Genomic DNA, 12,219 nt, shown 5'->3' with positions numbered 1-12,219 from the left:
TTTCGTAGCCACGACTGAATGTCTTCCTTTTTAGCGTTTAGTGCAGGACATCGTGTAATCTCAGTTAATTTGTTGTGGTAGCTTGCGTTATCCATGACGATAACAGAAGGTTCTGGTAGAGAAGGCATAAGTTGTTCTTCAAACCATTTGATGAAATTTTCATGATTCATCTCACCATGATAGTCTCCGTCTGTTTTTTTAGCCCCAAAGATCAATTCACAGCCATCTATCAATCCATATTTATCACAGCCAGCATGACAAATAATAAGTCTTTTTCCCTTCTCAGTCACCGAACAGAGTTTAGGAACTCGATCAGCAGCGTCTGATTTCGGCAGGTGATTGGCGGTACTTGAGCCCGGGTGGATATCTGTCCAGTGGTGGGATGTTGTGTGGTTGACATTCACCCAGGTCTCATCTTGATACACTATTAAATACCCCTGTTCTCGTAAACTGGATATTTCATGGAGATAGGACAGTCTCCTGTCTGATATATTGGCGTCCTCAAAAATCACTTTTCCGGTTGTAGACATATGTTGGTATTTAAAATCGAGGTCATGGAGTGTTCTTCGTAAAGTTGATATGGATATGTTGATTCCACATTCCTCCCTTAAAGCCACGTTAATCTTATGTAATGTAGGTAATTCGCCCTCTCTATAAAATCTGTATACTCGTCGTCTAATAACATCTTTATCAAATAAATCGATGAGTTTTCGGTCGTGTTTTTTAACAGTGATTTCTGTGCTCGGATTCGTAGAGCTTAGATTTTTCACAGTTCTTTTTACTGTTGAAACCGAAACTTTAAGTGCAGCGGCAACTCGATCGACAATTCGATAAGAAGCATACCTAGGTCTACCGCGCTGATATTCATCTTCAAAATAATCGAAAACGTTCTTAATACACGATTTTACATCAACTGAAGTGTTTTTCGATTTACCCATATTTTTCCTCAAATAACAATAACAAGAATGTCGACTAATAGATTTTCAATGAATTTATATACCCTACCTAACTTGTATTTTACGTGGTTTACACATTGCTACAATAGCACGTGCAGTCATAGATCGAAATAATGATGTTATTGACCAAGCAATGCTATCGTATTTTGGACATTCAAGGCTGTGTATGCGGGATGAAAAAGTGGTTGAAGCCATACGAGTCCGAACAATAGCCCTTTGGTTTTTCGCATTACAAATGTAACACCCCACCCCCAAACCCCAGCCCCTAGCACCACCATAAATACTATATATATATATATATATATATATATATATATATATATATATATACTACTCAAAAGAATTTAAGGGTCAAAAATTTATAACCAAATAAGTTTCAGAGTGTATTAGATTGATGATGTAAACTACACCAAAAATTTAATTTATTGTTCCATATTTACAAAAAAACACAAATAAACGTCACTGTATACAAGAAAGTCACATGACATGGTGTCAAAGTTGAAGGTTGTCAAACATGGATTTTACACATTAGAACATTCGTTTAATAGTGTGTGAATCCACCCCTGGCGCGAATACACTCGACACATCGTTGCCTCATGCTGTTGATCAGACGTCTGAAGAACTCTTGGGGAATGGCCTGCCACTCTGCCATAAGAAGTTGACCCAGATCATGAAGATTGGCCGGAGGGGCATGGTTATCCCGAACTCTCCTGCCTAATTCGTCCCAGGCGTGCTCTATTGGGGCCAAGTCAGGCGAATATGCTGGCCAATCCATCCTGGCGATACCTTGTTGTCTGAGAAAGTCCGTTACCACCCTGGCGCGGTGGGGTCTGGCATTGTCATCCTGCAGAACTGCCCCGCCGCCAATCTGCTGAAGGCCTGGGAGAACCAACGGCCGGATAATCTCATTCAGATAGCGGATTCCATTCAGATTGCCATCCACCACATAGAGGGGGGTCCTGTGGTGGATATAGATGCCGCCCCACACCATGACGCTGCCACCACCGAACCGGTGACGTTGTCTAACGTTAACGTCAGCGAAGCGCTCCCCAGGACGTCTGTAGACACGAACCCGACCGTCGTTGAACTGGAGACTAAACCTGGACTCATCAGTGAAGATCACTCGACCCCACTGAACACGTTGCCACCGCAGATGAAGTGTGCACCAGTGACGTCTGGCCGTTCTGTGACGTGGTAGGAGTGGTGGTCGAACAGCCTGGCGACGGCAGCGTAGATTATTGGCTCTCAGACGATTGCGTATGGTTTGATCAGACACTCGAGTTCCAGTCGCAGTCCGCAGATTGTCACGTAATCGGCGTGCAGTGGTTGTGCGTTGACGTAGAGCCATATTGGTGATGTAGCGGTCCTCTCTATTTGTAGTGCTTCGGGGTCTTCCCGAACGTGGACGATTTCGAACAGAATTCGTTGCTTGGTACCGTTGCCACAGTCGGCCAACGACACTCTGACTGACACCAAGTCTCAGAGCAACATTTCTTTGCGTATTGCCATCCTGAAGCCAAGCAATAGCCCTTCCTCGATCTTCAATAGTCAGTTGACGTCGTACCATTGTCGAATTTGGAGTGTGCACCGTACACGAACGCAAGCTCCAATTATACGGAAATTCAGCATTGGGAACATGGAATACACATGCAAAGCGTGCAAATGAAGCGCTTTGTGAAAAAGCAAGTTATGGGCACTTAGCAGACCTTTCGCTTTCGCCCTAATTTACGTGCAAATGTAAGCATGTTTTCGCCATTAGAACTAGTCGACAGTGTCAATGACAGTGGATTTTAATTCATTTATGGGTTGCTTAGACCCACTTTCGTCAAAATGGAACAATACCATGCGTGACATTATGGTCTAGCTAATATAATTGACATTCAGAAAATAATGTCGAAAATATCGTCTGACCCTTAAATTCTTTTGAGTATATATATATATATATATATATATATATATATATATATATATATATATATATACGTATGAGTTCCCAATTTAGAGGCAAATTAAATAACATTTTTATTATTATTTGATGTTGGTGGCCTTTGGCATTTTATCCCCCCCCCCTCCCCCTCTGGTCTTCTGGGTCCGGCCCTGCATTAAATTTATTTTTAAATTTGGAAAGCACATTCCTGCGGTGTGTGAGGTGATTTGTGTTTATTACTGTGCTACACCTCAGTTGTGTTAGGTTAGGTATGGTATGCTAATATAGAATTGATATAATAAAATAAAAATACCTAATACATTAGCTAAATTGATTAAATATAATGCACCTACAAGAAAGGGTTACATGTTCTGTTTGTTTACATCTATGTTTAACGGAAAGATTAGACAATGCTGTTACACACTACAAAACAATAATAACCTTGATTTAGTGAAACAAGCTATAATGGCCTTCACGTAGCCTCAGATCCCAATCTTTTGATATGCAAATGACCTTAGTTATTTATAGGAGAAATAACGTGCATTCCGAAGTTCCGAACACACAGAGATTTTTAAAAAGTGGAATTAAGTCAACTTCGTGCATTTTATATGATGATTTGTATATAAAACCTGTCGGGGTTTGGCTTTGTTTTCATGTAAATGCAAAGAAAACAAATATCGAATAGGAAATAAACGTAACATTTGCAAAAAACTTTGGGTCTAAATAATTGAACAGGATAATAGTATTTCTTCTTCAGATAACATATTGGTCATATATGTAGCACTACTCGAATTATCAACCCCGAGTATGCACTGGCGTAGGAAGCGGGGGGAGCAGCGATGGGTTTTGTATATATATATATTTATACATGTATTTGTGTGTGTGTGTGTGTGTGTGTGTGTGTGTGTGTGTGTGTGTGTGTGTGTGCGTGTGTGTGTGTGTGCGCGTCTTGAATCTAAAAACAGGCAATTTGCAGGATTCGAACTTACTGTACCGATTCGCATGACAATTGACTGCTCGCAACGTTAACCACTCGGCCACCGATTAACAGTTTGGTATTAATACAGTTTGGTGTTAATATACGTGTCCATATCAAAACGCATCTTATGAATTAATAATACACAAATAAAAAAGCCACCAACAGATCATCTGCCCGAGTCTAAACAGCTGCAGTATGTCTACTAATAGCACCGGCCCAAGATGTCGCAACTGGAACATCTTGGGCAGTTGGGACATTTTGGGCTTCAACACATGTTCTTCAGATTCTACCCGTTTCTATTTCAAAGAGCGCTGTACCATATGTTAGTGAGAGAAAAATCGGTGCAATGACCTTGTAGTGCCAATGAACCGTTACCACTGTCTGTTTCTGTCTGTATCTCTCTGTCTTTCTGTTTTTCTGTTGGAGCCGTTACAACTACCTCTAGGCTGGAGCCGTTACAACATTCTTTAGCTTGGAACTATTACAGTTCTCTCTAGGTTGGAACCGTTACAACTCTTTCTAGGTTGGAGCTGTTATATCTCTTTCTAGGTTGGAGCCGTTACGAATCTCGAAGTTGGATTCTTCACATCTCTTCTCTTCTCTTCTCTTTCTCTCTCTCTCTCTCTCTCTCTCTCTCTCTCTCTCTCTCTCTCTCTCTCTCTCTCTCTCTCTCTCTCTCTCTCTCTCTCTCTCTCTCTCTCTGTTAGAGCTGTTAAAACTGTATGGGTTAGAGCAGGTACTGGGGGCGATGCGAACCCAGCACCAAAGTTCCATAGCTTAGTCTTTAAACTATCAAGTTATTATAACTCTATTTCCGCGTGTATGTCCAATTATGGTTCAAGTACGCCATCCTGGGCACACATGTCAGTTACCTGGGTTGTCTGTCAAGGAGTGTAGGTTAATGGCTAGTTATGAGAAATAAGTCAATGTAATGGCCTTACATCTCTAGTCCAGGCCATCCTGAGCTGTCAAAATATAATTGTGTGATGCAAACCCTGTACTTACTAGCCTTAAGTCTGATGGCTTAACCACTATGTCACCGAGGTTTGTTTTCCGACGCCATATAACCGTAAATAAAATGTGTTGAGTGCGTCGTTAACTAAACCAATTCCTTCCGAGGTTTCTGTGTTTAAACTTATTTTCGTGCTTATATCCATTTAAGGTTCAAGCACGCTGTCCTTGGTACACACGTCAGTTATCTGGGCTGTCAGTCCAGAACAAAGGGTTAGCGGTTAGTAAGAGAGAAGTCGGTGTAGAGGCCTTACGCCTACACAATGAGTTGTTAAACTCGCTATAGGTGTGTGCCGCTACGGGGATGCGAACCCAGTACCTACCAGCTTTAAAAAACGACAGGTAACCACTACACCTCCGATGGCAGTTCTTTTCAATTTATTACATCTCCATGTGATTGAGATTCTTTCCTGAGGCCATTCACAATGCAATTAAAACTAGTCAAACTAAGTGTATAATTCAAAGTGCATAACTCACTTCACATCTTTGGCTTTTCTCCTCCGAGAGGCAGGTACCCAATTTCTCGATGTTTGCAGACCTTTCTCTTTTGTTTCTGTAATCACCGACTATCAAAACACAGAAACGACTAAACAACTCGTCACCACATTAAAGTTTACATAGGACCAAACGTCAAAGGCTAAAAGGCGCGGTTCATTATCTTCCGATTGTGTACAATATGGCGGAGGATTAACGGGACGGAGTATTGGTGAGTTGTAATTGGTCAACAATGGCGGAGGTGGGACGGGCTTTTATCTGTATTTGCTGTTATTGTTGACATAACACCCTCTGCATTAGGTCGCAAAATCACGACGATTTATTCACGACACTTGTCTCTCATCGCTGTTTTTCCGCCACCTTGACAGGTTCGAGTATAGTAACTTATCTATGCAGTTCTCGCGTGATTTTTATTTGTAACGTCTCCATTAAAATTTAATATAACGAAGAAGACGGTCTTGCCAACAAAAAAACCCTGGATTTATTCTATTTGTTCAGAGTATGTGTTAAATTCGTGGTATATTTTAAGACTATGTAACTGAGCCACATCATTGAACTGAGGATCGTAAATGCCACTTATTTATTTCATGAATTCTGAATCATCGCATTTAGAAGTGTTGCTTTTGATATGATCCCGTAGCAGCACTAGCAGGACGATTCGTTTGTTCCCATGTGTGTATGTACAAAGAGCAAGTATGGATTCTTTGCACGTTGGACCAGTATTGGCGGAAGGGTTGTATGATCTGAGCAGTCACAGCTACCACGCTGGAAACTACCCTTCAACCGTGTGGACTTCCAGGTCGGATTCCTATCAGCTTCTTCACAATGCGTCAGTCCACAGCAGATCCGTGGATCCTCTTCCGTTTCAGACTGGAAGATTTCAGACAACACCTTGCGATAGTGAGACTGGAAGATTTCAAACAGCACCTTGCGATAGTGAGACTGGACGATTTCAGACAGCACATTGCGATAGTGAGACTGGAAGATTTCAGACAACACCTTCAGACACTATTATTGGAAGGTTTCAGGCAGCACCTTGCGAGACTGATATTGAAAGAGGTAATATATAATTTAAAAACAAATTATTCCCATAATAGTTATGCAAAAGAAAAAAACCCAGACTATTTTCGAGGTTATCACCTAATAGTTTTATCGTTCAGATTATATCAGATTCAAATCCTTCGTTTTTTTTAAAATAAAAATTACTGTCGAGTTTCAACTAAAGCAATATGTGCTTGAAACAATAATTACAGTGGATATCTGAAATCAATCGCTTTGTAAAATAACTGAAATTATCAGAGGAAAAGTGACTGATTAACTAGCTTGATATCTCAATCCATTTACAAACTGACTGGAAGATCAATCCATTTATTTGATATAATGAATGAAAATGAAAGTAATGAGTTTACTATTTTTATTTATTATATCTTTAATGGCATCGTATGCTGTCAGTCACCAACAGTTAAACATGCAGTGACATTTATTTTAATAGTCAGAAGGTATGCAATTCAGTACAACTACCTTGAAAATCTTTAGAAATGTTTTTTCTTTTATCAATTTAATAAAATGACTGCTCCCTTTGGCAAGACAGCATTTTACGGTCGTGTGCTGAATAGGTAAACCCAATTATGCACATATCTCAGTGCATGTTTAAAAAACAATGTATTAAATACAAATACGTTTTAATGCTTGTTAATTTTCGCGTTCTATTTCGATTTTTCAAACACACAAAAATACATCCTAGGTTGATATAAGTTGTTTTTTAGTTGCAGTTTATAGATTTTCATAACAATGTATGTTCTCTTCTCTGTTTTTTTACTTTTAAATAGATTAATAATGAATTTTACATCACAAAAATATTTTTAACAGAACTTTAAAATTAGCTTAATTATTTTTTGTTAACATAAACATATAGGTATATCTGTAGTTGACACCATATCAGCTTATGGTAGACGAATCAATTTTGTTGAATTCATATTCTTATAATAAATGAACAAAATATATTGTGTCACTGTGTAAAGTTATAATAAAATATATGCGTTATTTACGTTTTTCCCCAAATTAATTTCAGTCAGTCTGTCAAATAAATGGTTTGATTTTCAAGTCAGAATTAAAATGTCAGTGATTATGCAAATTGACTGATTTTAGACTGACTTTTGTTTATGCATACTATAAAATATTAGATTAAAACTAATTTACAGGTATCGTGTTTATCTATATGTCGACCAATGATGTTTTACTCATTTGCTTGTATGATATTTCTTTTGTTTGTTTTGTTGTTGTTGTTATTAATATTATTATTATTTATTATTATTATTATTATTATTATTATTATTATTATTATTTATTAGTTGGGTTTGTTTATTGTTGGATTTGGTTGTGATTTGTTTTGTTTCTTTCTTTTTGGTTTTAATATATACAATTTATTTTTAAGTGTCTTAATCAAATAAATATATGGATTTAGTTCACTTCATTATTGTTGGTACAAGAAATTAGTATTGGTATAAGCAATAATACCAAGTATATAACAATAATAATGTGATTGTAAGATAGTGATTGATGGAAAATATAAATAAAGAGCATCATACATTAACTGAATCTAATTACAGATTTTCTATGCTTAAAAAATAAGAGTTTTTACATTTGAAAATTTAAGTAACTGATAAACTTAAAGGGACATTCCTGAGTTTGCTGCACTTTTTAAGATGTTATCGACTAATAGAGACTTTTTAACGATTGTAATTACATATCAAATATATTTTTTTGCATAATATATTAGTGGCTGTATATTAAACGTGTTTCTGGTCGTTCTAAAATTTGTACTAGGATAAATTTCATTTTATTTCCTGAAATATTTTCGTACGTACGAAATTATTTTAAGACAAAATCCAGTTTGGGCTTCTTACAAATATCAAGACGACCAGAAACACATTACATATACAGACAATGATATTCTAAACAAGAAAATATATTTAATATGTAAGTTTAATCGTAGAAATATTTTATTAGTCGGAAACATCTCACAATGCAGCAAATTCGGGAATGTCCCTTTAAACAATAAAGACAAAAATTATATAAAATTCATCTTCGATACTTCCACTATATACAATATACAGATAAATTCTCTCTAATCTATCAATATTTCTATATCGGTCCGTTTCATTTCCTAACTTAATTACAGTTATTCTGAATTTATTCATATAAATTCTATATAAACTTAGTTACACACATATTTGATTAAGTAATACTGCATATGTAGATCAATAATTTGTAATAAATTTCGAGATATATTTAACTGACAAAAACATTCCTTGTCAAATAATTAGTATACTTAACTCCAAAAGAAACGCGAAAATTTTAAAATATTAAAAAACCCACATTTGAATAAACTATGTACAAATCGATTAAGTTGACCAATAGCCATCTTGTCAGCGTATCCAATTCCACATAACGCATGAAAAAAACGAGTACAGTGTGACGTCACGCACGTGCTGAATTTGACGACCAAAATCGATCTGGAATGCAAAACGGGTGGATCATGAAAGATGTGAATTGCACGTGAAACACTACCAGGCCTGGGTATAAAAGAAACGCCAGACAGCAATGTTCAACTCATTTTACGAGTAGCGATACAACGATGCCACGGCTTAACGCTGATTCCAGACATAGAGCTTTGGGGAATTTGGAGGCCGGAATGGATGCCAGGCAGGTTGCACGTGCTTTCGGTGTCCATGTCTCGACAATCTACCGTCTCATAGACCGATTTCTACAGAACAACAACGTCGTCGACCGTCCACGTAGCGGCCGTCCCAGAGTGACGTCACAGCGCCAGGACCGTTACATCGTCCGAACTCACATGCGTGATCGGTTCGTACCAGCCACCACAACAGCCCGGCAGACAGTGGGAACCCACAACCGCCCCGTTTCCTACACCACGGCCGAGGACGCGGCAGGGGCGTCACAGCACAGCGCTACATCGACGAAGTGCTCACGCCTGTGGTGGTGCCTTTTTTCGCGGGTCACCGTCAGATGGTTTACCAGCACGACAACGCCAGGCCACACACGGCACGGGCCACCCAGGCATTCCTGGCACAGCACAACATCATCACAATGGACTGGCCAGCTTTAAGCCCGGATCTGAACCCCATCGAGCACTTGTGGGACGAGGTTCAGCGCATGATGAACCAACGCCCTGCTCCCGTGGTGACACAGCAGCAGCTCCGCCAGGCCGTCGTGGACACCTACAACAACGTGCCCAGGGCCTTCATCAGGAGAACCTCTTCCTCTCCATGGGTAGGAGGTGTGCGGCGGTCATGGCCAGCAATGGCGGACACACCCGCTATTAGTGGACATGTTTGAGTGGCATGTGACGCCATTGAAGAAGCGCCATGGCCTTGACATTTCAAATGACAATGCGACCTCGATTTTTAACATGTCAATAACATGAAATCTCATCTTTACGAATTGTTTAAGTTTTTCATAGAAACGATTATTTTAAGAACTTTGGGACGTATTTCAATGAGTGCACTCAAAACCTCCAATCTACGTATTCGCGTTTCTTTTGGAGTTAAGTATATATTTACCCAGATGTAACTGATTCTCTCTCTCTCTCTCTCTCTCTCTCTCTCTCTCTCTCTCTCTCTCTCTCTCTCTCTCTCTCTCTCTCTCTCACACACACACACACACACACACACACACACCTAATTCACATACTAATATTCTAAAAGATCTAGGCCAGTTATTTCTTTGAATACAAATAACTTTTAATTCAGTGTACAAAATACAATGTTTTGTACCAAACAGTTTTATTCAATATTTTATCATGAAATAATTGCGTTCATAATCCTACGGGTATTTTGTAATTTAAGAATGTTATAATTTAACATTTAAAACATTTTTACAAAAAGCTATATGCATTTTTGTCTTTATTGCCTGTTTTGTTTTACCGTATATCCCCATACTAAACAACAACAAAACAATGCACTATTCAATTCAATTAAAAATGTTATTGCATGTAAGGCCATATATATACAAGAACACATATAATGATACTTAGGGACCAGTTGTTCAAACGTTTAGCAGCTGTTTGGGAAACAAAACGAATTTTTTTTATTATTACATATTACATTTTTTTTAAATATCCAAAAATACATATTTATACAAGCCCATGGTCAGCTTAACCATTCTTTTAACAACTAGGCCCTGTTGCAGGTGACAATATTTTCAAGTACATTAGCATATAAGTATACATACATGTAACATGTGATTATAAATCAAGTATCTACCGTAACATATAATGGTTCCGTTTAATGTAATGCAGTTTCCCCTTCTCTCCACTTTAATGCTGTTGCAATATAGATTCCTAAATTTAAAACATATTTTCATTTCCTATTGCCATTAAATCAGTAAACATAAAAAGGATCTGGTAATGTAATACTTTCTATGAATATACATGGTTCTTGATGCCCCATACAGTGAATAATTTATAATAAAATGAAATTAATTTCTACTTCATTTCCATTGCATTATCTACGAATTCTTTCTAGTTTATTTAAACCGATATATCTCCACCCATTGACTGCTAAACCGAGCACACCCATTCTGATACGTGCTATATCTCTGTTATACAATTCAAGTGCAGGACATTTAATAGATAATTCATGTCTGCTACTAGAGTTAATCTTTGTAAACGACTGTTGATTTTGTATATCCTTAATTCTTTGTTTAAATTAAATAAAAACAATGGCACATCTCCCACATCGTGAGCAATCCACACATAACAAAATCCTAGAGAAAATACAGTTTTCTTAATAGCATGGTCCATGTATATCTTCCGGCAATATCTAAAGAGTATAGCATATTGCATGCTTTGTGTGGATATGTAAAGTTGGGCGTTTGTATCAATTTTATCAAATATCGTATACATCTAATTGGAGATTTACCACAGTAAATTAATATGCATACTATCATTCGATGCTATGTATATTTTTATATAAAATTAGTTTTATTGTGCTTTTGTTTGTGATCACTTTGCCAAAGTTGGAACAAGTTGCGACTACTTACGCTTGTTATGTTAAAGAAATAAAAATTAATATATCTGATTATTGTACTGTATTTTAGAGCATGTCTCTTTTGTAAATTAATTTTTATTTGTTTGTTTAGTATATCGGTGTCGGTATATTTAATGCGCATCTGATCGTTCTGATGTTTTAATTATGTTTGTAGTATCTCAAATCTCAAATTTTCAAAGATAAGATATTATTGGGAGGCAAACTCCAGTTTGCACAACTGAAAATATTAGGAGGTCCAGAAATACATTAAATATACAATATAACCTCGAGTTAACGATTTAGTAATTTGCAACTGCAATAAATAATAATGTACTTTTAAATATTTATTTTTCAAAGTGTTTAGTGTATTTTATTACAACATATTGTTTCAGACACACGAGGAAATGTAGTAACAAATACCAGAATTTGTTTTTAATGTACTATATTTACAATTGCAGAACCTGTATATAGTAATACACACGTACAGCGATATTCTAGATAAGACAATGCCTTTAATATGTATATTTAGAAAGGCCTTATTAGTCGGAAACCCCATTATTAACAATGGCAGTACACTCACATTTTCTTTAATGGATTATGAAAGGTTTCTATAAACCTATGTTGGTTCATCTTAACGACGCCGCCCACTCGTTTTAATATTTAAATAACCTGTTCAAAGATGTCACCTGTAATCAGATGAGTAAATGAAGCCCTGCCTGTGCTCACGAGAGTTACCGAACATTACCGACAGTAAATCCACCCAGACTACTCTTAGTCAATGACTTTCAGTGGGTAGGATGT

The 12,219-nt window shown here is 37.4% G+C and overlaps 1 protein-coding gene across 1 annotated transcript in view; it reads left to right on the top strand.

Moving 5' to 3' along the window:
* Positions 1 to 6,063: 6,063 nt before the first annotated feature.
* LOC121381620 (DNA-binding protein RFX6-like) overlaps positions 6,064 to 12,219 on the top strand; it is a 45,214-nt gene continuing 39,058 nt past the window's right edge. The window contains exon 1 of the mRNA XM_041510955.1: positions 6,064 to 6,427. Coding sequence (XP_041366889.1) covers positions 6,064 to 6,427 — 364 coding nt within the window. The remainder of the gene's footprint in view (positions 6,428 to 12,219) is intronic.

Source organism: Gigantopelta aegis, chromosome 9 (genome assembly GCF_016097555.1).
Source record: "Gigantopelta aegis isolate Gae_Host chromosome 9, Gae_host_genome, whole genome shotgun sequence".
Lineage (NCBI taxonomy): Eukaryota > Metazoa > Mollusca > Gastropoda > Neomphalida > Peltospiridae > Gigantopelta > Gigantopelta aegis.
This window is presented reverse-complemented; position numbering and strand designations above follow the sequence as displayed.